General features: G+C 47.0%; 1 protein-coding gene across 15 annotated transcripts in view; it reads left to right on the top strand.

Annotated features, from left to right (window-relative positions):
* Positions 1–27,483, top strand: part of PPFIA1 (PTPRF interacting protein alpha 1) — an 85,636-nt gene that overhangs the window by 23,948 nt on the left and 34,205 nt on the right. For 9 of the 15 annotated variants that reach the window (XM_049096793.1, XM_035701945.2, XM_025451779.3 and 6 more), the window contains exons 3-14: positions 13,046–13,147; positions 13,476–13,640; positions 14,241–14,315; positions 14,682–14,783; positions 15,015–15,236; positions 16,859–17,005; positions 18,786–18,920; positions 20,354–20,428; positions 20,801–20,884; positions 21,953–22,084; positions 23,606–23,668; positions 24,864–24,943. In XM_049096793.1, the coding sequence (XP_048952750.1) occupies positions 13,046–13,147; positions 13,476–13,640; positions 14,241–14,315; positions 14,682–14,783; positions 15,015–15,236; positions 16,859–17,005; positions 18,786–18,920; positions 20,354–20,428; positions 20,801–20,884; positions 21,953–22,084; positions 23,606–23,668; positions 24,864–24,943 (1,382 nt within the window). The remainder of the gene's footprint in view (positions 1–13,045; positions 13,148–13,475; positions 13,641–14,240; positions 14,316–14,681; positions 14,784–15,014; positions 15,237–16,858; positions 17,006–18,785; positions 18,921–20,353; positions 20,429–20,800; positions 20,885–21,952; positions 22,085–23,605; positions 23,669–24,863; positions 24,944–27,483) is intronic. The other 6 variants (XM_025451786.3, XM_025451785.3, XM_049096791.1 and 3 more) reach the window with 1 other exon arrangement.

Below are 27,483 nucleotides of genomic sequence, written 5' to 3'. Positions count from 1 at the left end.
TTGAGGGGAAGGTACAAAGATTGCCCATATGCCCCTTCCCCCTTCTAGCCCCCCCCAACTGTGCAAATCCCCAGCAGGGTGCCCCACCTGTCACAGTTGTGAATGTACACGGACAAGACATGTTATCATCACCCACAGTCAATAGTTTACTCTGGGGTGCACTCTTAGGTAGTGCACATTCTGTGGGTGTAGACCATTACAGAGTCATACAGGATAGTTTCACTGCCCTAAAAATCCTTGGGCTCCTCCCATTCATTCTTCCTGACCCATGGTCGTCCCTGATCTCTTCACTGTCTCCATAGTGTTGCCTTTTCCAGAATGTCATAGAGTTGGAATCCTACAGTATGGAGGCTTACTGTAGGATTATTTCTTTCACTTAGTAAGGTGCATTTTAGGTTCCTCCATGTCTTTTCTGGCTCGACAGCTCATTTCTCTTCACCGAATACTACTCCATCGTCTGGATGTCCCACAGCTTCTTCATCCTTCTACCTGCAGAAGGATATCTCGGTTGCCTCCGGGTTTCAGCAATTTTGGTTAAAGCTGCTGTTAACATTTGATACAGTGTGTTTTTAACCCAGTCAGTCCACAAATTTGAAAAACCACTACGGTGGTGGTTTGTATTTTGTTTTGCTTTTCTCTCTCTCTCTCTCTCTTTCTCTCAATCTTTCTTTCAGATTTTATTTGAGAGAGAGAGAGAGCACAAGCAGGGGGAACAGCAGAGGAAGAGGGAGAAACAGATTCCTTACTGAGCAGGGAACCTGACTTGGGGCTTGATCCTAGGACCTTGAGATCATGACCTGAGCCTAAGGCAGACACTTAACCAACAGCCACCCCAGCGCCCCTATATTTTGTTTTTCTTCTCCAAATGAAAATCACACTCACTTTTTTGACAGAACAAGTTCCAGCTGCCATTGGTAGCAGTGGCGTCTCAGTATTCAGCAAAGACTAGTTCGGGAAGACAAGACCAGGCCCAGGGCCTAATGCTGGCCTAATGACCAGGCACAGGATCCAGCGTTGTCCAAGCCAGATACCTGGGTACACACTGCCTTCCTCTCGCCCATGTTAACTGACTGCTGGGTACTGCTAACTCTACTTCACACCAGTATCTTCTGAAATGTCTCTGCTGCCTCCTCCTTTGCCTAGGCCACCATGTCTCCTTCGTCTGGAAGGCTGATTCTGGGAGTCAGCTCTGCAACTCCTCCCCTACTTCTCTCTCCACCCTCCTTATCACTTTGTGCCTCATGCACAACGTATGGTCCTACCTCATCCATAGTTCCTTGAACACATTTTGTCCTGTGCTGCTCCTTTATACATTATTGACTCCTCTGCCTCAGACCTATGAATCGGCCAGTCTTCCTGTGACCAGCTCCCCCAGCTACCCTCATTGTGGCCCAGAGGCCGTTTATAAACAGACATCTGCCATGGAGCTTTTGAGATCAGGCAGGCACAGTGTGTATGGAGGACAGGGGACCTCAGAGGAGCTGTGGGAGCATCAGCAGGTACGGGATGAGCAGAGAGCATGGGAACAGGATGAGGTGGAGAGAGTGGGAGAGAGGAGGCCAGGGGCTCCCCGATCAGGCAGAGTGTTGGGGGTGTCCTGAAACGGGCCTGGGATCAGCAAAGATGAAGACATTGCTGGGGTCTCAGTGACTGGTGAGAGAACAGGAAAAAGAATTGGTGACTTCAGGGGAAAGCTGTGTGTCCACAACAGGCTGTGAGCATCATGCTAGTGTCCTGTAGTTTTGACATCTTTAGGAAGAACAAGGAAAGGAGGATTGGTATATTTTTTTAAAATACAAAGAAAATGCATACTTAGAATTGAATTTAAAAGGAGTATAGACTGAGAGGCTCATTTCCAGCCGTCTTTCCCAGCTACAGTGAGTATCCTTCATTAGCTGTTTGGTGGGTGTCTGCCTGCATTCTGTCTCATGTGCACCCAGAGAGAGTACGGGTGTGTGTTTGCTTTTACGCAAAGGAAGATCACCTTGAAATACTGCCCTGCACCATATATTTTTGGATTCAGATTATACAATCTTGGTTATTTTATCTCTAAATACTCAGTGTGAGCACACATTTTGTCAGTGTCAGTTGCTTAACGAAAGTGACAAGAAAAATAAATTATATATATTGAAATTTCTTAACAGTTTATGAATTTTACTTTGATGCTTACAAATACTAGTCAGTGTTTGAAAACCCAGAGCCACTGCATTCACAGCAGCTGTCAGTAAGTCCAGAGACCCTTTGGATAGGTGTGCTGTTTTCTCTGGATGTCCCCCACCATCTCCTCCTATGAGTGAGTTATATTAACATATCCATAGATAGCTGTGCATGACCTTCCTTTTTTTTAAGATTTATTTTAGAGAGAGAGAGTGAGCAAGAGAAGGGGCAGAGGAATAAGGAGAAGCAGACTCCCCACTGAGCATGGAGCCTGACTCAGGGCTCGGTCTCGTGACCCTGAGTTGAGTTCATGACCTGAGCCAAAATCAAGGGTTGGATGCTCAACCAACTGAGCCACCAGGGTGCCCCTATACATGACCTTTCTGAGCATACTTTTAATCAAGACACTGGGGCTTCAGAACTTAATGATGTGCTCATTCATTTTGGTATATAAACTTCCAGTTTTCTTTTCAAAATTTGGCATGCTTTTAAACCTCAGGCTGAGACACATAACTTCTACTGACAGGAAGTAATCCAAGCCCATTCAGCAAGTCAGTTTTTCAGGTGTTCTTTCTGTTTGCTGAAAGCTAGAGTCTGTTTCTGTCTGTGGCACTCTGTGTCCCTACACGGAGAGGGCATATGTTATCTGCCTTCTGTGAAGCTTTATTCCTGTTTCAGCAGGTTAGCAGAATAGTAAAAAGTCAGTAAGAAATTAAATGGAGCCAATGATAGAGATTATCAAAACCAAAAGCTGTGGAAATGTAACCCCGGGGTGATCAGGGGACCAGGGCAGGAGAAGGGAGGGGTCAGAACCTTGTGGGGTGGGGCAAGGCACCACGCCTGCTTTCCACCCAGAGTCCTCCTGCTGGAACCACTGGGACAATTGTGTTCGTCACTTTGGGAGCTGAGTGTTGCATCAGAGCCATGGGACTTAATTTAAAATTGGCCCGAGTGTGGATTTTAATCAATAGTGCCTGGTTTGTATGGTCTGAACCTGTTACCCAGATCTGAGCCTCTTGTCCAGAAATGATAAATATCAACCATTTCAAGCACTATGTGAAACTGAGTTCTTAAAACTGATTTTAATGGTTAAGTATTGCTTTTCTTGTTCTAAGTCCTAGGAATATCAAACAGAAACACAAATCTGCTCTGTTCAGACTTATGTTTTATTAAAATGAGAATATGCCAGTGATTGTTGTATCTATTCAGTTTCAAAAAGTACTTCAAACTTTGATTACAGTAAATAGAATGTCACTACTAGTATGTTTGGCTTACCGTGTTTCTTAAACATTTTTTATCTAAAGAAGAGAAAGTGTAGTTGTGCTGGCTCTTCAGTGCTGACCTGGTTGGTCCCTCATTGCACGTATTTGGGGCTGGTTCCACTGCATTCAGTTTTCTCTGCAGCAAGAATACAAACACAGTGCACATTCGTGAACATGCCTTGGAATCTTAAACTTTGGAATTTCCTGTCGAATGTTTATCTGAACTCATAAGTTTAAATTTGTTTTTTTCTTTTTCACTTGAATTCTTTTGTCCAAAGAGAACAGTTTTTCTTTAAGGAATAAGCATAATTGTCAAGTTTTAGAAATTCATCTTCTATCATAGCCAAAGCAGTGTATCAGAATGGTTTGGGCTGTTGAATTTATTGAAGAAATACTTCTATTTAACCAAAATGATGGGAAGTAAATATATTCTCTTCATAGATGAACAGAGATAGCTTGGGCTTTATGAAAAACGTAAGGGACTTTAGACTCAGACTTGCTTTGATGATGGAAGAATTACAAGAAAAGTGAGCCGATGAGGGGTGGAGTGAGGGGCTTGTAGCTGAGTGCAGATGGGGCAAGGCAGTGATCCATCCATTGCCAGGAACCCCTTGCCATGATCCAGGAGGCTGTGCGGTAACGGGATCCTCCTAACTGGGAGACATGGGAGTGATCGACTCCTCCCAGCTTGGGGGTGTGGGACTGACCAAGCTCCTCCTAGTTAGGGGAGGACACAGGAGTGACCTGGGAGACTTTGCAGTGGCCAGCTCCTTGCAGCTGGAGCTTACTGGAATTTTGGAGCATCATCTTATTCCTTCCAAGTTCCTGATGTCCACTTGTTATGTTTTGAATAGTTTTTCTTTTAAAGCCAATGAGATTTGTTTATAATAGAAAGTAAGACTTAAAAATAAAACACTAATACCCAACCCTCCTGGACCTACAGATACCCCTACCAGGGTATCTATGTTGTGGCCCTTTGCTTTTCTCATGGCTCCCCTTTCTTCACCACCTGAAATCCAACAGCGCATTTTCACCACAGCCTGGTCACCCCTCACTGCGTTTATTTCATTGTCCTCGGTGGGCAGAATGCTGTTCCATCCATGCTGTGCCTTCCCCGTGCACATCCATGGCTAGTGGCCTGGGCCCCTCTCACATAGGGCAGCTCTCCTCCTCCCCAGTACTCCTCACCCATCTTTAGGCTCCATGCAGAGCTGTTTGCATTTCACTTCTGGTGAGGCTGGGAGAAATCAGAGGAGGACTCCCATAAATACCTGCCACATGTCTCCCGATTGGTCTGGGTCTGTGCCCCACTCTGGATAGCCTTTCCTCTCCCAGTGGATGAGCTGTGTGCCCTCAGCACAGGCCGCCCGCTGTGCCGCCCCAGGGCTCTGCTCTCAGCTGCTCCAAGTGGTCAGTCGGTCAGTCCCCTCTGCCCTGGGTTCTCCCCACCAGTGTGCAGGCATCTGGCTCAGCATAGAGGGTGTTTCTCCATCCTGGATGTTCCTCTTTCTCTTCTCCTTGTGCATGGCTTGTTGCTCCTCCTCCCATGCTCTGCTGGACAGCCAGGCCTCCAGCAGCACTGCTGCTCCAGAACTGCTATGCCCATGGCCCCCCTCTCAGTGATCAGTCAGCTGACTTGTCTGCCAGCATCAGCTGACCCGGGTGACTGTCCTCCTGGGAGCATTTGACTCCCGAGATGGTCCCTTCCTGCTTTCCTCCTGCTTGCTGACCACTCCCACTTTGTTCCTCATTCCCCAACTGTTCGGTGTCGAATAGGCACACGCTTGAACCTCACCTCTTCTTATCTGCAGCACTCAGTGCCTTGTGATTTTCTTGAAATGAGATTGCTCTTCCACCTCTGCTGACATTTCCAAGAAGTCTGGGCTGGGAGCCGCGCTCCCCACTTGATTACTGCCTCTGACTATCCTATAATATCCCACACGGAGCACATCCCAGACTGAACTGTTAGAATTCCCTTCCAGACATGCTCTGCCCAGAGTCCCTCCTTTCTCAGAAAATGCTGACTCCGTCCTTCAGTCGCTCCTGACAGAACCCTTGGAGTCGTCCTGGGCCTTGCTCTCTCAGATCTGTTAAATGGCGCTAAGTAAAACCTGTCGGGAACCTGCCCACCTCCTACGGCCCAGCCTGCCTGCATCATGGCAGCTCCTGACTGGTCTCCTGACTCCTGCCCCCCTCTCCCATACAGGGGATCCTTTAAAAGTGATGAAGGGCACAGCAAGTGGTATGTTGGTTACATGTGTTCCATTCTGAGCATTCTCTCTTGGTCTCAGGCTAACACGGATCTTGATTCAGACCCTCGTGTCTCCTGGGTCATGACAGTTCTCCAGCTGTGGGTTCTGAGCTGGCCTCTCACCTGTTCCTCCGGCTCCGCTGTAAGCACTGCTCCCAGGGGCTTCTGTTGACTCAGCAAACCCTTCTGAGCATGCCCTTTGTGTCAGGCACCTCCAAGTCCATAGATGGATGACTCCTTGAGCCTTGGGGATAAAATCCAGACTTCTCACTGTAATGTGCCGGGGCCTTCAGTCCAGCCTCTGGCCACGCCCAGCTACCCTCACCCCTTCCTGCACACTGCCCAGGCCACAGCCCACCAATGCCCTTCTCCTCTACCAGGTGCCTTCATGCTTTTGTGCACCTACCAGATCACTGTTTCCTCTTCTGAATTCAGCTGCAGCACCTCTCCTTCCTCAGACCTTAGGAGCAGCATGTCTGGCCTCCCATTATAGATGATCTCCGCCCTGGCCCCATGGTAGCCTGAGTCTTTCTCCCTTGGAGCACTGACCACACTGGGGTTTCTGCTAGCTGATTTGTGTGTCCTGCGGCAGCTCCCTGATCTGAGGAGGGGCCAGGCTCGCCTGTCTGGTGTTCAGCTGGAGTGGGTGTGCAGTTGTCTCTGGAGTGAACTGAAACTTCCAGTCAGGATGGCAGCATAAACTCACGCTTTGACATAGCTCGTCTCCAAACAGCAGTCCAGAGGTAAAATTTAAGTAGAGAAACAAATAAACCAAAATAGCCAGGCCCCCACAAGAGAAAAATACCCTTCAGTATAGAAACAGAATAGAAACCCAGTGTGGTAAGTGTGAGTTGGCTAGGTTCCCTGGCCTGCCATGCTCCAAGCGCCAAGCCTGCTGCAGCAGTAGGAAACTTGGCTCCTGCAAGGTGGGGTAACAGGGACTAACGTGTCCAGAGGAATTAGAACTAAAATCAGACTCACTGTTTGGAGCTGGATTTAGATGAAGCTTCCCTACATAAGGTCACTGTCCCTGGCACACTGGGGCTTTATAGGAAGTTGTGGGCCTCAGGAGGATGGGGAGCCATGCCTGGGCTGGGCTATACTGTCCCCCGGTGACTCACCCTGGATCCGCACCATCCGTAAAGAAGAGGCAGCAGGAACCCTCAGTCACCATGTAAAAACCTAGTTCTGGCCTGAGACCCTGAGAGGCTTGGAGGGGCAGTTGTTGGACACTAGGCAGGGAGGGAAGTGCCAGCAAGAGATCCTCCCCAGACTGAGCTGGAACCCAGGTTCTACAGCTCCCAGGGTCAGCACCTTCCCCAAGTATGCATTTAGTCCGTCTGCAGTGTGGCAAAACTGTCAAAGCAAGTCTGTTTAAATGCTTAAAAAGAGAAATTAGCATCCCTGAAGAGAAACAAGAAATTATAAAACAGAAGTGAAACAAGGGAAGGAGGGCACAACAGAAAATGATTTAGAATCTAGTAATTGAGGAAGGTATCAGCTAGCATGATAAAATTCAGAGACCGAACTAGGAAATTGACCCAGATTGCTGCACCGGGGGTGAAGTGATCAAATAAAAATCTGTGGCTCTGGACCAGCAAGCCGGCAGCCAGCCCCCTGGGATTTGCCCGCCATATGAGTGTTTGTGGATCTCACCTTGGCTAGTTTGGGTCAGGTTCTCTTTCACCTGCATCACAAACAGTATTTTCTGATAGAAGATCTCGATGATTAGATGCAAATCTCTCAATGTTAGGCATTGAATGACCTGATGGTCAGCTTGCTAGTTATTTACCAGAGGAGATGAAAACCAGAGTATTTGGTCCCATTACTTAGGCACATAGAAAAGGGGTCTCTGCAGTTCAAGAAAGAGCAGGACCCTGCTGGGAGAATGGGGCTCCCTGCCCCACGGCTTCCCTGCCACAAGCCCTCTTCCCAGTGTTTCCTGCTGGGTTTCTGAGATGTCCCAGCACCAGACAGGACCTTTGTCAGGTTTGAGGACACATTTGGATTATTCTTATTTTGTTTTCCTATACTTTCTTTGTGTTTGCAGCTCTGCCTTGGCAATACACCGGAGTTGTCTGTGTTCTGTAGCAGGAGCAGCCTTGTCTGCAGAGAGCTGTGTGTGTGTGTGTGTGTGTGTGTGTGTGTGTGTGTGTGTGTGTGTGGACTTGGGGGCCGGAAGACATGGGAGTGTCAGGGAATCGTGAAATATATCTAAAATAAATTTCACATTGTAACCAGTTAATTGAATAGTTGGATGATTTCAGTGAAGGCCCCCTTGCTCCCTCACTTGGTCTCCCTCAGTGACAGTGGCCCAATAGGGCTGTCCTGCTCATTCCCAGACTACACTCAGCTATGAGATGCTCCCTCGTTGCCAGCCAATTGCTTCGTTGTTCTCAACAACGATCTGGGGTATAAATGTTTCTACAAACTAAACCAGTCAAATTCTGGCTCCTTCCTAGGAATTGTACCTGAAGTTAGTGTTTGGTGTGTGTCCTGATCCTGAGAGGGCTTCTCCTGCAGCCTTCACCTTCTCTTCTTTCCTACACATGTGCCAGCCTGCCCTCTAGGCTGGCTCTCTGCCCACTTGCCTTACAGGAGTACCTCTGCTCTCCAGAGCACCTGCGTTTAAGCTTGGCCTGTGAAGTCCGTTTCCTTTGGGAAGAGATTAGGAGCCATCTCTTTTGCTTCCTCCCTCCCCCAAATCTCTAAACCAGGCCTAGGGACAGCTGCAGGCTTGTCTGAGTGACACCCCTGCTCCAGAAGGTGAGCACTTGATGAAGGGTGGGCAGTAGCCCAGGGTCCTTTCCAGCCTTGAAACCACCATCTCTGAGACCAGGGGCAAAAATGAACAGGACCCAGGCTTCTCAGGCTGCCCCTTCCAGCCAGGGTTCCAACCTCTATTTCCTGAGTGGGGCTGAGCAGAACCAGGGAGCCCAGCATGTGGCCTTTGTACCAGACAGGCAGCTAGGGCACAATGAGAAATGCTGAGGTCCCCTGAAAGCCCTTGAACTTGGGGGCTGGATGACATGGGAGCCCTGTGATCTTGTTCCTGGGTGTGTGTGTGTGTGTGTGAGTCCCATGCTCTTCTTCCTGTGGTGGTATGTGTGTGTGAGGGAGCCTCATGTTCTTGTTCCTGGAGGGCAGGTGAGGGGATATCATTCTTTTGTTCATGGGGCATGTGAGGGAGCCTCATGCTCTTGGCTACAGCCTCTGGAGGGGAATCAACACCTTCCTGAGCTGGGAGGAAGTTGTTGGGAGCTCAATTTGGGTTTACATATTGCAGACTCGTCTTTCTTACTAAATCTTTGTAGATTTTTTTGGGAATAGATGTTTCTTCATTTGTTTTGTGCCATTGAATGGTTTTGGAGACTTTGAATAGTTGTTTTTATGTATAATTCTTCCCAGGTTTCCTGGGGAGTAGGTATGTAAGGTTTCTCATGCTGTGAGGCTGGAAGCTGATCACCCACAGATGTGGGTTCTTGAAGAAGAAACAAGTTTAGAAGGGAAATTAGATAAAATGGCCATTAGCTTATGATACCCATGAAAACGCCCACAGTCTCTCTAAATTACCCACCTCCCCACCGCCTTCCATTTGTCGCCCTAAAATAACCGCATCCAAGAGAAAATATTTCAGTTTTACTCATCTGTTTTGATTATAACAGTACTGCTTGGTTCTTTTCATTTGCTGTGGATGAGTACAGGTGACCCTTGAACAGCTTAGGTGAGGGATGCCCACCTGCCCACGATCGAAAATCTGAGTAACTTCTTGGTAACATGAACAGTCATTTAACACTTACATTCTATGTCATATGTATTGTGTACTGTATTCTAAGAGTGAAGTACGTTAGAGGAAAATCTGAAGAAGACTGTAAGGAAAATAAATTGATAGCACTGAGCTGCATTGACACCAAAGTGTGTTGTCCGTTTACAAGATGACTTGTCAGTGCCTGCATCAGCAATATCTTTTGTGACATGAAGCACTGCAGATGTTATAGTATTACTAACACCAAACCCCAGAAATGAGAAGGTGGTATGAAAGGTTCATATTTACTTACAGGTGTAATGATCATACGTTCACACTGAGGAGGCCCCAGTGCAGTTGCTTTAGGGTGGCCTAGTGTCTTCAGTACAGTTGCTTCATCATAGCCTAGCCTATACACTGACAAATTCTTTTTGTTGTTGTTGTTAAAGATTTTATTTAGGGCAGCCCAGGTGGCTCAGTGGTTTAGCACCGCCTTCAGCCCAGGGCCTGATCCTGGAGACCCGAGATCAAGTCCCACATCAGGCTCCCTGCATGGAGCCTGCTTCTCCCTCTGCCTGTGTCTCTGTCTCTCTCTCTCTCTCTCTCTGTGTGTGTGTGTGTGTGTGTGTGTGTGTCTCCGTCACATCTTCCTCTGCTAACTCTTCTGGGGTGTCTGTGAGCCCTTGAATTTTTCCAAGATACACCTATCAAAACCCTTCATTCCCAGGGGTTTTTTTTTGCCATATCCACCATCTCTTTCATGATTTCCCTCATTGGCTGTGTTGTAAGTCCCGTGAGATCATGCGCAACATTTGGACAATTTTCTCCAGGAATTTATTGTTCTGGGTGTGATGGCTTTCACAGCATTTTCTATCACATCAGCGGCATCTTCAGTGATGTGACCCTTCCAGATTTCCCAGGTGTTCTCTCTGTTGTGGTTTGCTTTCATAGCACTGACCATCCTTTTTCATGAAGTATCGTGTGTCATGAGCCTTGCAGGTCCTCATGTCCCCTGATCCACAGCCTGCATTAGAGACATTGTGCTCCAGGGCACATGGACCACTTTGACACGTTCAGTATCGAGCTCACGGGGTTCTGGGTGGCCAGGATATCATCCAATATCAGAAGAACATTAAAAGGCAGTCCTTTATTGTCAGGGTACTTCCTGAATTGAGGGATAAAGTGTCAATGGAACTAATCCAGAAAAAAGGTTCTACTCATTCAGGCCTTCTTGTTATACATCCAAAGGACAGACTGCTGGTGCTTGTCTCTTCCCATCAAGCCCTGGGGCTTAGCTCCATAGATACGGCTGGCCTGATCATAAACCCAACTGCCCCACACAACTACTAGCTAGTTTACCCCTTCCTGCCTTAGGTCTTGGCACTCACTTTTCTTCCTCACGAATAAATGTCCTTTGTGGCATTTCCCCCAAAAAAATCTGCTTGAAAAACCTGTGCAGGCAGATGTCCTGTCCTCAATGATACTCTTTTCTCTTCTCGGTTGAAGTATATTTGGTGCAGTGTTATGTTGGTTCCAGCATCCCGGTGATTCTCTCAGTGGTGTCTAGGGGATCGTCTGCTTCCTCTTGGTGACAGAAGCTGCTTCTCCTGTTACCTCAACATGTTTTAAAGCCAAACTTCTTTCTAAAATTACCAAACCATCTTTCGCTGGCATTGAAATTCTCCAGCTTTAGATCTGTCACTCTCCTTTGGCTTTAAGATGTCATGTAATGACTTCCCCTTTTTTTAATATTCATACTGGAGTCAGTAGGTATACCTTTCTATAGCCATCCTGCATCCACATAAAGGCTGCATCTTCAACACGAGACGAAAGGTAACTCACAAGAAGTGCAAGGTTTTTGTGTCTGCCAGTATAGCTGCAATGACAACTTCATGAATTTCCTTTCTTTTTGTATCATGGTCCTCACCTGGATTCATTTGTCTTGAGATCGTGGGCAGGTGCAGCTGCAGACCTCACTCTACGGTCCATGACAAACAGTTCACCTTGTTCTTGGAATGCCTTGACTTTTTTCTGCTTCTTGGGAATGCTCCCAGCAGCCTAGTGAGTGGCACTTCATAAGGGTCCCAAGGTGTTATTCAGGGTTTACAGTGTTGCAGTAAACACAACAGAAAATATGTAAGAACTGCAAGAAATCACTTTTTACTGTAGATACATGGTTTACTGGAGATAGGAACTGCTTACGGGAAATGATTAGCACCACAGTGTTTTTAGTGGATTCTTGCCACATTTGAGTACACCGCAATAGCAAAAGGAGGTGGCACAAAATTGTCACAGTAGTACAGCATGTACCACAGGTAATTTTGTGCAGTATAATTTAATACTGCATCTTCACATTTGTTTACGTTTCTATTGGCTGCAAATGGCACCATGTATGGGTCTGTGTTTGCATGTATATATTTTGATAAATTTTAACTTTTTATATTAGATTTGTATGTTTTATGGCAGCAAATGATAAAATAGGCTAGTACCTATATATATTTTGTGCATTCATGACATGCCTTTTTTCTTACTTTTTTTGACATTCCTAGACTACTCCATTCATCTGCCAGTTTTTTCAAAATGTTGCAAATCTCCAGGAAATTTTCCAGCGTATTTATTGAAAAAATCCAGATAGAACTGGACCTGCACAATTCAAGCCTGTATTGTTCATGGGTCAGCTCTGTTTCAGCTCTGTGTCATGGCTCAGTAGGCTTCTGTGGGCCAGCCTGTGAAGTCCAGTTGCAGGAATGCTGTACATTCTGTGGTCAAGTTCCTTTTGAGTTGCATAGGGTTAATTTATGAGTGAACTTTAAGTAGCCACTTGTTTGTAAATTGATTTTTAGAATTGCTTAAGTCAACCACTTTCTGTATTTTGAATTTCAGATTAAGTGAATCTTTATCTCCTTCTTTGTCCTTTAAGGAGAAAACTCTTAAAATACTGAGATTCATTGGCAGAAGATGTTACTTATTTCAGAGGAGTTTTGCTTGTTGAAAAACTGACCAGAATGTGTGTCCACTTCTTCGGACCCTGCCCATGTGTCATGTCCCAGCGCAGTGTCCAGTATTGCGGGGAGAGCGACCACACAGCAGGGTGGGGGGGCCCTGGCGTCACAGTGTCACTTCCTCTGGAATGTTCTTTGACTACAGAAAGAAATCTTCAGCTGTCCCTTTCCTCAAGAGGCCTACCAACATTTGTGAAAAGTCCATTTTATATGGTTGATGTTGGGCAAGTTATTTGGGCTAACAGACCAGCTTTTGGGTGCTATCAGCCTCTTGCCAGGGCTGCTCTAAGCCCTGTGGTCCTCACAGGCAGGAGCTGGCTTAGGCAGGAGGCTGGGGGTGGGCGGGGACCTTCTTGATCTGGTGTTCCCTGCTCAGCAGAGATTCTGAGTTGCATATTTGCAAGGCCCCTGAAAATGTGTCCCCTTGGATGTCAGGCCCCTTGCTTAGAAAAACACCTGGGGCTCAGGTGGGTCGTGAGGAGGGGGTCTGTGTGTGAGGGGCTCTGGAGCGGTGGTTGAATGTGGTGGCAGGGCCGTCTGTGTGGTCTGGGGAGGACCATGGAGGCTAAAGACCCCCCCTGTCTCCCTCTGTTTATATTGTACTCCCTCCTCCCCCCCCCGCCCCCAGGAGTTTGCAGCACTGACTAAGGAGCTGAACGTCTGCAGGGAGCAGCTCCTGGAGAGAGAGGAAGAGATCGCAGAACTGAAGGCAGAAAGAAACAACACCAGGGTGAGTGAGTAGGTGCCTCCTCATGCTGGAACACTGGGGGTCGTCCAAGGAGCAGGGTGCCATCCGCTCCATCTGCTTTTAGACACCTTGTTGACATTTCCCGTGGAGTCAACCCTGACTAAGGAGCTCAGCGTTCTCACACCTTGTCTGATTCCTGCCAGGAATTAATGCTATTTTAACTCATTCAAGGAGGGTGGCTCTCTAATGTTACACTGAATTGAAGAGATTCAAACCTGGTCTACCATGCGATTAAAACGTTTTGCCCCAAATTGAGGTATGAAATTTAAACGCTCTTTGAACATGGTTTTGCCTTGGCCTGTCTCGCCAGCTGCTGCTTGAGCATTTGGAGTGCCTAGTGTCCAGGCACGAGAGGTCTCTGCGGATGACAGTGGTGAAGCGACAGGCGCAATCCCCAGCGGGTGTGTCCAGCGAAGTGGAGGTGCTCAAAGCTCTGAAGTCCTTGTTTGAGCACCACAAAGCCCTGGATGAAAAGGTGCCTTCAGCCACAGCAGTTCTGGGTGTGCACATGTGATGTGTTAGCAGGCATGCACCATGTGTTTATGTGACTGTGGTTCACTTTTAGCTTCTCGAGTTCCTGTAAACATTTTTTCTGCAAGAAGACACACTTCTGTATGGTTAAAAAGGAGCAGTTGGTGTAAATGTCTTAAGCTTTATTGTATTATGTATATTGATTTGCCTTAAGGATTGGGTAATGTAACTTACTTAGGGGAAGACTCTTCTGAATTAAAATTTAAAGCTGTTAAGTTTTTTAAAAAATTGTTTATTTATTTGAGAGAGTGAGCGAGCAAGTATGTGGGGAGGGAGAGCAGAGGGAGAGGGAGAAACAGACTGCGCACTGAACAGGGAGCCCAGAGCAGGGCTCAATCCCAGGACTCTGAGATCATGACCTGAGCCAAAGACAGATGCTTCACCGACTGAGCCACCCAGGTGCCCCAACAAGCCAGTTTTCTTGACATTAACATCAGTGAGAGACGTTGAAGCCATTCTGTCATGTTACCTTACACTAATGGGACCCGAGGGTGACTGTACATTAAGAAGCAACTAAACAAACACTCAACCCCTGTGTCTCCAGGTGAGGGAGCGGCTCCGAGTTGCACTGGAAAGGTGTAGTTTATTAGAAGAAGAACTGGGAGCCACTCACAAAGAGGTAAGCTCTGTAAATCACCAGAGGATTTCATTTGAGGGGTTCTGATTTTTATCCCTTGTTTTTGTAAAGAGTATGAAGCCTACAGTGCCAGCCATCAGGCATCACTGGTCTTTCTGACCAGTGAGCCACCCTCCAGGTCACTCCAGTGACCAACGCACTGGGGTCTTACTGCCAGGTCGCACAGTCCTTTATGTTCCCATCATCCAGTTGATAGCACTGATCTAGCTGTTGTGACCTAGTTGTATTCAGGCTGGACGGCATCGACGTGTATACTTCCCTGTCTTGTGTTTACAGTTTATAGTTGCGTCTTTCTGAGAGACATTTCTCTTTATCTCCTCACCCTCATATTCCATTCTTTGGTTTTAGCTAATGATTCTCAAAGAACAAAATAATCAGAAAAAAACACTAACAGATGGAGTGCTTGACGTAAACCACGAGCAAGAAAATACACCGAGCACGAATGGAAAGGCAAGTCCTTAGGCTTTCCCTCTGCCCTTTCCTGATGTCTCCCACCCATGGATGTGGGGGCACTCACAGAAACATTGGCAGAGCTGTGGGGAAGGTGCTGTGGTGGCTGCACACTCCTGAAAGTGGTGGGAGCCGACAGCCGGCATAGATCATGGGACTTGACTCCTTCCCGGAAGTGCTCTGTTCCCTAGCTCACCAAACAAGGCTATTTAAGGATTTTTCCCCCACCAGAGATCTTCTGATGGTTCTCTAAGCCATGAGGAAGACCTTGCCAAAGTCATCGAGCTCCAGGAAATCATTGATAAGCAATCAAAGGAGCAGAGCCAGATGAAGGAGCGCCTGGTCGCCCTCTCCAGTCATGTGGCAGAGCTGGAGGAGGACCTGGACACTGCCAGGAAGGACCTCATCAAGTCTGAGGAAGTGAACACAAAACTGCAGCGGGATGTTCGTGAAGTGAGTGACAGTAGATGTCATCGCGCTGTCACCAAGCTGAGTGTGGCATATTTGGCATCACCATTGCCCATTGTGTCCTTTCTCTCCCACATAGTTTGAACCTTTGGATTTTTATATAAGTAGTGACGAGACAGAACCATGCTCCAAGCCTGTGATGGGCTGCCTCCCTGATGGGTGGTAGGATCCCCTCTCCCCGGGGGTGCCCTGCGCAGCCCCATCACAGGCGCTGGTGTGTGCACGCCCCCCTCTGCAGGGTATATTCTTCGTCACGCTCATGTTTCGTTCTGGTGCACACGTAAGCAGGTAAATGTCGCTGTCTTTTGTGCTGCTCATTCACGTACAGTGATGTGGGCCTCTCCTGTCGGCTCCACTAAGGGAGCATCTTCTAGTTTTCTGACCTCCTGCTTCCAGGAGGGTTATGTGCTGTTAAACACCAGTGGTCAGGCACATACATAGTGAGAGTGGAACTTGTTCACACTTGGGTCATCAGGGTCATGCTGTAAAAACATGTAGACGTATACTCATTTCTGACAAATGTTTCTGCATGTGCAGTGATTTATGAGAATCTAATCATGTTTACAAACACAAGGGCAGGATACTTTGTCTGGCGGCCCTCCTGTCACTCACTGTACACTGTCCTTTGTAGACAGTCTCCCGTCTCCCGCCCGCCTGCCACCACCCCCCCCCCCCCCCCCCACCGCCCCAGGAAGAGACTCTTTCTATGAGTGTAGATGTATAGGTTTACTTTCTGTGGAGTAGCATAGTGTGGCTAATTTCATCTAAGAGTTTAAAATAAAAAATTTGCAGGAATTAATCTATTTAGTTATATCCTTTTTTGGCAAGGGTCGGAGATTCTGTAGCAGAGTTTAATATGCAGAGAATTTTGAAATTCTTTTTTAAAAAACTCATCATTTTTAATATTAAGACTTTGCTGACATAAGTTCCTTAGTAAACAGGGAGGAATGTAAGATGAATCTTTAGGGCAGGGGACAGGCAGGACAGAGCAGAGTTCTGGGCCCACTTTAGCGTTAGATACCATGTAATATAATTTTGCTACAGAATTAGGCTTCAGAAGGTTCCAATTATATGAAACTTTGGGTTTTGTTTCCATTTGTTAATAGTATTGCTTTAATTTTGTGGTGATTGGATGAGATTCCATCCAGCTTTTTCCCAGGGAGATAAGAGTTGTGTCTCACTGTTAGGTCTATTGAGAGGTGACCCCCTGCTCTATAGAAAGCCTGCTCTCGTATTAGGGGCCAACGGAGGTTATGCCTTCATTGCCCACACCTTTAATTCCAAACATTCTTGCAGTGTTGGGATGTTTTATTCCTTGTTTCTTTGTAACATCTTGTAGGAAAGAGTAAGCTTGCTAAACTGAGTGGCCAGTCATAGTATTAAGACAGGTGAGTCTTTGTTGGTCACGTAGGGGAATACTTAGGATATTTGAGGTAAGTATATTTTCATTCATATTGGAGACAGTTGGCATCTCTCTCAATTTTGAGGACACTAATTTTATATTTGATGTGAAAATTAGGATTTAGTCCAATTTTTGTGTCTGGAGTATATTAATGTGTCATACGTTAATAATTTGCCTTTCTTCCCTCTGCAATCACCTGATGTAGGCCATGGCCCAGAAGGAAGATATGGAAGAGAGAATCACTACTCTTGAGAAACGCTACCTCGCGGCACAGCGCGAAGCCACCTCTGTGCATGACCTTAACGATAAACTTGAAAATGAGATTGCAAATAAAGACTCTATGCATCGACAGGTAGTAGCTTTAGTTGAACTTCATTTGGCTTTTTTTTTTTTCTTTTTTTTTTAAGATTTATTTATTTATGATAGAGAGAGAGGCAGAGGCACAGGAGGAGGTAGAAGCAGGCTCCATGCCGGGAGCCCAACGTGGGACTCGATCCCAGGACTCCAGGTTCGCGCCGTGGGCCAAAGGCAGGCGCTAAACCACTGAGCCACCCAGGGATCCCTTCCTTTGGCTTTTATTAGCTACTAATGAAATTTAAAGGCCTTTTCCCTGAGACTTTCATGTTAGAAATCAAGTCTCAAAAGTAAAGTTTTTATGGTCTTAGAAAATGATGTTCAGGAATGTGAGTTACTTCAACTTACAAGTTTTAATTATTTGAGGTTTTATGTAACCACTTGATTCTTTCTTCTGTTTTGTTTTCATTGTACACTAATCTGTTGCCTGTTGAGATTTTTAACAAAGGAGGAGGGAGTGGCCAGGAATGTGAAGGCGGTTGGCTACTTTGTTGGTACCTGAGATGAGGGTGAATGGCAGGTGCAGAACCACAGTCTGTCCTGTGGATGGGAGTCTCCTGTGGTCTGGGAAGCCACGTTGGCTTCTCTGCCTAGGTAGTCTCAGGTCATCCAGAGTTAAATAGGAAAACCAAATCCAGCCTCTTGGAAACAAAGCAAGTTTGGTATGTTATAAAGTGTATTAGGCCCAAGATGATAATAAAAAGTAAAAATCTAGGAAAATTAATAATTACGTTGTGGAATGCTATTTAAGAGCATGAAGAAGAAGAAGAAGAAGAAGAAGAAGAGAAAAAAAAGAGCATTAAGATGTTCCAAATAATGACCGTAAAAGGCAGATCACAAAATACCATGTATAGGGTGATGTATTTTCTGAGGGTTTTAAGGTGTAACATGTGGTGTGTGCACATGGAGGTAGGTGCACACAGAAGAACATGCGGATGTTCTTCTGTGTGCACCGCATTCTTAACATCTGTTAACCTCTTGAAAACTTCAACTGATACACGACTTTAGAATTTCTTTTAAAAAAATCAGTCTTGGGCAGCCCCCGTGGCGCAGCGGTTTAGCGCCGCCTGCAGCCTGGGATGTGATCCTGGAGACCAGGGATCGAGTCCCACGTCAGCCTTCCTGCATGGAGCCTGCTTCTCCCTCTGCCTGTGTCTCTGCCTCTCTCTCTCTGTGTCTCCATGAATAAATAAATAAAATCTTTAAAAAAACTCTCTTAATTTTCTTCATTCAAAAAAATTTTTTATAGAGAAGTTGTTTTTAAAGAATAATTACACATTTACAGAAATAAGTTGACTAGCATTTCATTAAGTGTACTCTCAGAAGGTCTGTATTTCAGAGGAAGTGTGAGCTCTATTGTGACACCAATGCCCATGGACTATGAGGGTAGTTCCCTCACTCAAACAAGGAGTCTGATTGTTTTTCAGGCATTAGGACTGAACCCTTCTTTCCTTAACTTGTCAAGAAGAATGAGTGAGCTTCTACAGACTATGGTTTTCTTTAATGCATAGGAACTTTTTTCTTTCTAAAGACTTCTTAGAAGATATTTAAGAAGAGCAGTACTTTGGCAAGAGGTGTTTGGTACGTTGAAATCAAGCCCAAGAAAGTGGGTGTATATTCCTTACAGAAAGAAAAATTTTACTCTCAAGCAGCTACCAAAACAGTTGGCTTCTATCAGAACTAATTTAGTAGATCTCTGCATTTAGATTTTGTTTCATTTTATTAAAAATAGAAACAGAAGATTTGCTACATTTTGATGCTATGCCTTCTTTTCCTAGACTGAGGATAAAAATCGCCAGTTACAGGAACGCCTGGAGTTGGCAGAGCAAAAGCTGCAGCAGACTTTGAGGAAGGCAGAGACACTCCCCGAGGTGGAAGCAGAGCTGGCCCAGAGAGTGGCGGCACTCTCCAAGGTGGTGCCTGGGTTTCATTCTGGGTTGGGTGGCAGGACCTTGTGGTGGTGGTGGTGGTGGTTGGTTCATGCGCCTTATTTATCATGGTTCTTAGTGTCAATGTGTCTAAATCTGTGATAGAGGTCAGATCTGGTTTTAGTGCTGTTTTGTCTGAGATTGGAATGCTTTTTAAGTGTCAGGAATCATCCTCTTTTTTGTTATCCCTGAATTAATTCCCTTCCAGTTTTGTCAGATGTGTACTGTCTGTTTCCATTGTGCTTGATCTCAGATTCACTACTTCAAAGAGTTATTTTTCTTTTTAAGATTTTATTTACTTATTCATGAGAGACAGAGAGAGAAAGAGGCAGAGACACAGGCAGAGGGAGTAGCAGGCTCCATGCAGGGAGCCCGATGTGGGACTTCATCCCAGGTCTCCAGGTTCAGGCCCTGGGCTGAAGGCAGGCATTAAACCGCTGAGCCACCCAGGCTGCCCTCAAAGAGTTATTTAAGTCAACAACTCAAAGCTCAAGACAGAAGCTTTGGATGAAATAAGGTTAAGGGCGTCTGGCTGACTCAGCCCATGGAGTTTATGACCCTTGATCTCACTGCTGCGAGGTGAAGACCCATGTTGGGCGTGAGGATTACTTTAAAAAAAAAAAGAGAGAGAAAGGATAGAATTTTCCCAGAAATAGGAAAATCCTATTCTCTTTTAAAGATAATCAAATTTTATTTATTTATTTTTAAAGATTTTATTTATTTATTCATGAGAGACAGAGAAAGAGAGATAGAGATACAGGCAGACGGAGAAGGGGGCTGTGGGACTGGATCCCTGGACTCAGGATCAGGCCCTGAGCCGAAGGCAGACATTCAACTACTGAGCCACCCAGGTGTCCGTCCCCAAAATAAATTTGTAATACACAAATTTTTAAGTAATTCATTCATTGATTCAACAAATACGGGCTAAGCATGTGGACTACACAGCCCCTGCCTTCATAGTCCTCACATCCAATGTGGAGGGTGGGGGGTGAGAGCCAGCAGGTGAAGAGGCAGTTTCAAGATGTGACGTGGTAGGTGCTGGGTCCACATGGGGGGAGGAAACACACAACCCAGCCAACAGGCCAGCCTTCCGGGTCCAGGCACCCAGCAGGCTGGGAGAGGTGGCGTATGTCCCACTGAGGGAGCCTGTAGGGGAGCACCCCCGTCAGTACTTCCACCTCACTTGGCTCTAGTGTAGTGAGGGCGCCAGTGGGGGGAGGGGGGGACAGGCATGGGTGCTGTTCTTGAAGGCTGCTGGGGCGTTGGTCAGATGGTTATTGGGTACTCACAGACCATTCGTAAAGCGAGTCCTTTGCTAACATTTGTAACAGAGCCTCTCCTCTCCTTTGTGATCTGCGTGTAAAGTCTCCATTTCTTTTCTCCCCTGTCATCTCTCCTGTCCCTGGTCGGCCTTGTAGTCTGACCTTTTGTCTTCTGGAAACTCTGCAGCTAAGGAAGCTAAACTGTTCGAACTCACTTCCCAGCTTAGGAAGGTAGCATGTGTGCATTGCTCTGTTGTGCTTGCTGCTTCCCGCTGTCTCTGCCGACTGAGTGCTGGCTGCCTGAGGGTAGGGACAGAGCCCCACCCCCAGAGCAGGGCTCGGGCCGGGGAGAAGCACATCTTCTCTGTCAGCATCTGGCACCAGCGCCAGCCGGGCCGCAGTCACTGGCACGAGGAGGCCGGCTGCTTCACACCTGCCGCACGAGGCCGCGCAGGGTGTGTTTGGGGCGGGAGGAAGTGAGCCCCACACACCCCAGTGGGAGAGGCCCACACAGCATGCTGTGCTTGTCGCTCCTGTAGTTGTGCCCAGTGTGCCGGTGCTGAGAGGGCCTCCCGCTGAAACTAAGAGTGTTTTTGCCAACAGGCCGAGGAGAGGCATGGCAACATCGAGGAGCGTCTCCGCCAGATGGAGGCACAGCTGGAGGAGAAGAACCAGGAGCTGCAGCGGGTATGTGTCCCAGGAAAACAGCTGCGTGGGGTGGAGCCTGAGGACGGGGCGCAGGCAGGGGGAGCTGGTGCCTCATTCCCCACTGGGCCCCTTCCCGACTGTCAGGTGTAGTTAGTGGCCTCATCTGCGAGCTGTCTGCTGCTGAGTGTGCCCCCCCCACATAGACGATGTTGTCAACATCAGTAGCAGGGGGGGAAGATACAGGTGCCCCATGGTCAGTGCTGCTGGGGAGGAGGGACCCCCACATCTCACTGCTCTGCCAACAGAACTGCTCTGTGTACAAGAGGATCTCACAGGTACCCCTCAGCCAGGCTGGTGCTGCCTGGGGTCCCCTGAAACTTAGAGTAAGGCACATTGTCCTGGAGAATTAGTCTGTTTCCTGAGGACACAAGATTTAGGTCTTGAATTCAGGTCATGGGCCTGGCCTCTATCCCAAAATACCAAATTATAACTCAAGACATAAAGGCATAGGTCAAAATGGTTATTCCTAAGAAGAGGACAACCATAATTGAGCTATGATAAAGAGGTTTGTGTCAGTTGAATCCCCAGAGAGTTTTCCTTGGAGGACTCAAATGTCAATGTGGAACAAATAGGAAACAGACTGGGCAGTGGCCCCAGGGAGCTAGCACCCAGCTTTACTACATCAATTCAAGGCCATCAGATTTTGTTTTCACCAGAAACTGATGTGCTTGGCCATGGGCTGCAGAGTATCACACTCTAGCTCTATCCAATCCTTGCAAATGGCAAGATTTCATTCTTTTTGATGGCTGAGTGATACTCCGTTATATGTGTATATATCCCCCCACATCTTTATCCATTCATCTGTCGATGTTGGGAATGCAAACTGGTGTAGCCATTCTGGAAAACAGTTTGGAGGTTCCTCAGAAATTGAAAATGGAGCTACCCTATGACCCAGCAATTGCACTACTAGGGACTTACCCCAAAGGATACAAACATAGTGATTCAAAGGGGCACATGTACCCCAATACTTAAGCATTATCTAGGATAGCCAAAATATGGATCATCCCTTTTCTTAGAGTTTATAAGCTTTTGGTTCTTCTATTTCAGGCAAGGCAAAGAGAAAAAATGAATGAAGAACATAACAAGCGTTTATCAGACACTGTTGACAAGCTTCTCTCTGAATCCAATGAGAGGCTTCAGCTTCATCTTAAAGAGAGAATGGCTGCTCTGGAAGACAAGGTGGGACATTGCGGACATCCTTGGGGGACTCCAACCCTCTACAAAGAGAGCTTCAAGCGCTCTGCCCCTGAGGACTAATGCAGAACAGCGGGTGACAAGCATGGCAAAAAGTAGAAATTATTCTTTGATGTGGAAGCAGGACAGACTGTTACCCATTCACCCAGTGGATAATTACCAGTGTCCTGTCCTTGCCCAATGTGTGTGAATTACTCTCACTCTAGAGTAGGAGTCTATAAACTGGGTCTATAAAGGGCCAGACATAAGTATTGTAGGCTTTTTACTAATTGTGAATAGTTGTGTAGAATAACTTCATGCTAGTCAGTAATTAGCACAAAAGCGGATATAGACCATAAATAACATGTGGGCAATGGCCCTTGATTTACAGCACGGAGCAGTGGCTGGATGTGCCCGGAGGGCCTCATTTGCCAGTCTGGCAGGAGACTGTGTGTTAGGTCCAGCCCTCAGGTGTGGTGCCCTTGCTTCAGGGCCTACTTTCTGTCCTGCTTATGAAGATGACACTGTAGGAGCATGGTGTTACTTAACGGATTTAATCAGCTGAAAAAAGACATTCTCCTATTGCATCTCCTGCCGTCTCTCTTTTCATCTGGTTTGGAAAAAGTCTGAGCCTAGGCTCTTAATGCTATCATCATGGAAATACTTCAGCTGTAACCGGAGTGAAGGAGTGTCCTAGAATCTGTGTCGGAGAAGCTCTGACAGCGATAGTTGGATTCAGGCTTGATAAAACCTATTCTGGCTACACCTGTATCCCTTAAGATGAGCCCAGAATCTTCCCTAAGATTGGCACTTGGGGTCATGCTCATTTCAGAGACACCAGTGATCACTGCTGATTATATGACACATTTGTTTGTTGTTGTTGTTTTTTTTTTTTTTTGTAATTTTATTTATTCATGAGAAACACAGAGAGAGGCAGAGACACAGGCAGAGGGAGAAGCAGGCTCTATGCATGAACCCCGATGTGAGACTCAATCCCAGAACTCCACGATGAAACCCTGAGCCAAAGGCAGATACTCAACCGCTGAGCCACCCAAGTGTCCCCTGACACATTTGTTTTACATAAAACCCACTATGATATGCATTATTACAGACCACATAGGGTGGTTACCTCGCTTCCTCCTTGATCAGTGGGACAAGCTTTAATGTAGTAGTATTTTTATCTTAGATTTGAATTATACATTTGAAACTTATGTCTAGATTTCCAAGTGACTGATGAATTACAGTCTGAAAGCTAGTACAAACCATTTTAACTGATTAAAATAAACTTACACCATGAACCTGTCAAACTTGTTTAAAAAATCAGTGAGGAAATTTTACATGGATATGTCATTAACAGCTATTACATGATGTCGTTGTTACCATTCACTACATGGACGTGTGGTGTGGTCCTTGTGGTCCATTCCTCTTCTGTGGTACCATATTATTCTACACAGAAGTGTAGCTGTACTGTATTGTGCAGAACATTTTCAAGAGTCAACACTAACGTACCATCTCTGTCTTTTTCAGAATTCTCTGTTGCGAGAAGTTGAAACTGCGAAAAAGCAGTTGGAAGAAGCGCAACATGATAAGGTACCGATGTCTAAATCCTTCAGAGATCCGCTGAGACATGAGTAGTGTAGAGTTCAGGACTGTTAGAGTTGCTGCAGAGGTTTGCTTGGGGTCACACTTCCCCCAAGGTAGTCTGCTGCCATGAGCTTTACTGTGGCCCTACACTCGTTTGTCCACTGTGCTCGCATCGGATGGAGCTGGAGCTGAGCAGTGAGCTTGGTTATGAATTCAAGTCCTTTCTGGTTCATTCAAAAGCTGAAATGATCCCATAAACCTGTCATCTAATGTAGTGTTGTCCAGTAGGAGGTTAATATAGACACACGTGTAATGTCAAGTATTCTTGCAGCCGCATTTAAAAGGGTAAAGAGAAGCAGGTGAAGTTAATGCTTATTTAACACGATACATTCATGCACATATGGCTGCTGCATGGGACAGCTCCGGCTCCAGGCTATTGAGTGACCTAAGAGTTTTGTCAGTTTTGCTTACTGTTTTGCTATACAGAAGTGAAGCTGGGCTATGGATGCTCAGTGCAAGACAAACAAAACAAGTTCTTGCAGTAGAGCGTGAGCACTGTTCACCCTACTACCCAGAAAGTTCTGCTTCTGGCTACAAAATCAATACTTGTTAATGGCTTGGTGTCTATCCTCTAAAAGCTGGCTGTGACTGAGATATAATAACTCTTTGTCCACTAGGGTGTATGAAGTTAATTCGGTGATCTGAGTGTTTAAGTTTACTGTAGGACTCTTAGAGAAAACTTGCTTGACATTAAATGTTGGGTATTTGTAACTGCTGAATTTATCCTGTTGTGGTGATGGTCAACATTAGAGCACATGTGGCACAAATAATTTTTCCGTATTTTTTAATTGACTCATAATTAACCTACAGCGTTCTACCAGTTTTGGGTATACAGCATGCTGACCCACAAATCTGTACATAACTCAGTGCTCACCACCACTGTGGTGATCGTCTGTCCCCACATGGCATTGCTGCAGTGTTGTTGGCTCTGTGTCCTATGCCACACTTTTCATGCCTATGACTCACTGCTTTACAACTGGAAACTTACACGCCTTTGTCCCCTTCATCTCTACCGCCTACCCGCAACCGCCTCCCCTCTGGCGGCCACCAGTGTGTGCTATGTGTTTAAGAGTCTGTGGATGCAAATCATTGTGAATCTTGAAAGAGAAAGCCACAGTGGATGTCCTTTACTGTTTTATAGGATCAGCTCGTACTAAGCATGGAAGCACTGAGAGCTGAGTTAGACCAGACGAGACCAAGAGGCACTTCCCTTCACCATGGGTATGACATTTACCAGTTTATAGATATGTTGCAGAGGAGGCTGAGGGTTGCTTCTGTTTGCCATGTGTATGACCAGAACCCGTTCATGGATACAGACTAGACGGATCATGAGTCTGGTGTGAACCAGCTCACACATACATGTTTTAGCACCTGATGTATATCTACAAGAGTCCAGGGCAGTAGCTCAAGGAACCTGTAACTAGCTTAGTGACAGGCAAGAGGAAAAGGCTGGATTTGGGCACCTAGGGGACTGGGAGTCCTGTCACTGACAGAGCTCACAGCTGCAGGAAGAGGTTTGGAAGATAGGAAATGGTCAGTTCGTGTGGGCTCCAGAGTGTGGCACTGATGGTGTGGGGCCAGAAGAATGGAGCCCGGCATGCCAGGTGAGGAGCAGTGGTCGAGACCACAAGGCCAGAGAGGTCGCCAAGGAGTGGCTGCACAGCCAGAATTGTGAAGGATCCATTGACATTCGTGGGGTTAGCACAGTGTTTTTTGTGTTTTACATGTTTTAAGAGACTAGAGGAGAATGACATGTAGTCGCCTTAAATCTCTTGGGACAGCTCTGGGTCAGGTGCTGTGGAAGTGGCTCAGCCGGCCTGTGAGCCTGGCAGGTCGCCCTGCATCCTGCAGGCAATAATTCTCATGAAGGTGTTGAAAGCTTTCTTTGCCCCATTGTAGGAAGTAATCATTGTGTGAGTCACACTTGTGAGAGTCATTGGAGTAGCTGATTGACTGTCCCAGGTCTGCAGGAAGCAGGCTCCTCAGAATGCAGGCCGACCTGGTTGCACAGGTGTCTCTGCGATTGCACCCAGAGACTCTTGGGAAGGTGGAGGGTGTCTTGCAGCTGACCCTGTTGAGCCTGCTGGTAGGAAGGAGGAGAGCTTCAGGGAAGGCCAAGTTACAGAGAGAGCCAGGAGTGTTCCTGTATGTGGAACCACCCGAGGGAGAATTTGGGAGGAGACTGTGTGTGTCCAGAACGGGAAGAGTGCAAGAGGAGCAGGACATTGAGCATTCTCTTTGTGCTGATCGAGAGCCTCGCTGGTGAGAGGCCAGGATTGTGAGTGCCACTGCTTAAGGGCTTGAAGACCTGTGTGAGGAGGTCTGAGTGACCAAACAGGGTGAGGAAGTAGACATGATGCACAGCACTCTTGTGGAAGCTTAAGTGATGACAGGAAGGGGCCATGCCACAACCTGGAGGGGTGACAGAGAAGTCTGCATACATCTGCTTGTCCTGAGTATGCTAGCAATGTGACGGAGAGAGGGGGCGGGTGGAGCAGCCATGGTCATGGGTGGCTGTGTGGTCTAAAGTCCGTGGGCAGGAGCAGGCATAAAGGAGGGGGTTTGTTTCAAGCAGTTTCATGTGGAGGTCTCACATCCAGTGGCAGAAGAATGGCTGGTAGGAGCTGTAGGACAGAAGAAGAAGTGTCTTGGTCAGCACAGGCGGGTCATGGGGGATGAGACTTGAAAGATGGCCAGCAGGCCAGCAACTCAGCCCACTTGACATGACCCCATGGCACAGTCGTGACCTCCAGCAGGAAGAGATGGTCCAGGTTGTACAGTAGAAGAGAGATGACAGACGGGCTTCCACACACAGGGCAGATAGGATGGAGCTTGGGACACGACTGGATGCAGGGTGGTGGGTTGGGGAGGGGTCAGAATTAAGTGATGCTTGTGACCTTCAGAGGATCTGTGAACCTTCCCACATCATGTGCAGGGGTTCGTGTGTGTAGCTCTCACTGATTGTGTGGTGTGCTGCGGCCCCAAAGTGGTTGTGCTAGAACTCCTGCTGAGTACAGGTGGGCGGTTTCATCAGGATGTGAGAAGAGGAAGGGAAGGCAGTTATGGCCGGCAGCACCCGCAAGCAGCACTAAACAAAGATGTTCTTTTAAAAAACGTAGAGAGGTGTGTGAAGCACAAGTAGAAGAGGCAGTCTGTCAGACGGGCTCCATCTGCAGAACGTTGTGGAGGGGCACAACAGGCCCCCTATTTAATTACCCTAATCAGAGGAGTGGAATCTGCCTCCCAAGATCCTAAGGATTTCTGAAAACAAAGGCAGCCACTCAGGGTCAGGGCACAGGGCTGGAGCCTGCAGCCGAGCCGGGCATGTGGGCTGGTGGCTGCCGTGCTCCTTCATCTCTGCAAAGTGGTTCCTCTCTGGAGCCTCTGCTGAAGGAAGCAGCTAATGGCCGACTTCAGCATCTCCATCCTAGGTGCCCAGGGCTCCATGTACCTTTTCTGGGGACTTCTCCAGCCAAGAGTATCAGTTGCCTGTCTAACTACACACGGGTCTGTGCTTTTGACCTGGAAACACGTTAAGTGGGCTGCCAGACCCCGTTCACAAGAGATGAGAGCTATGGTTCAGAAGGCTTCTGCTGCCAGGGCTCCTAAGGCACCTGTTGGTGGCAGGTAGAAGAATATCTGTGGTCGCTAGGCCTTGCACCGTGGGCCTTGGCACAAGTGGGACGTTGGCAGTTGAAGGCTAGCGTGATGTGTCAGTGTACTTCCTGGTCATTCGGGGAGAAGGGAGCACAGAAATGCAG

Source organism: Canis lupus, chromosome 18, assembly GCF_003254725.2.
Source record: "Canis lupus dingo isolate Sandy chromosome 18, ASM325472v2, whole genome shotgun sequence".
Classification (NCBI taxonomy): domain Eukaryota; kingdom Metazoa; phylum Chordata; class Mammalia; order Carnivora; family Canidae; genus Canis; species Canis lupus.
Note: the sequence above shows the minus strand (reverse complement) of the source record. Positions and strands in the feature narration are given on the sequence as shown.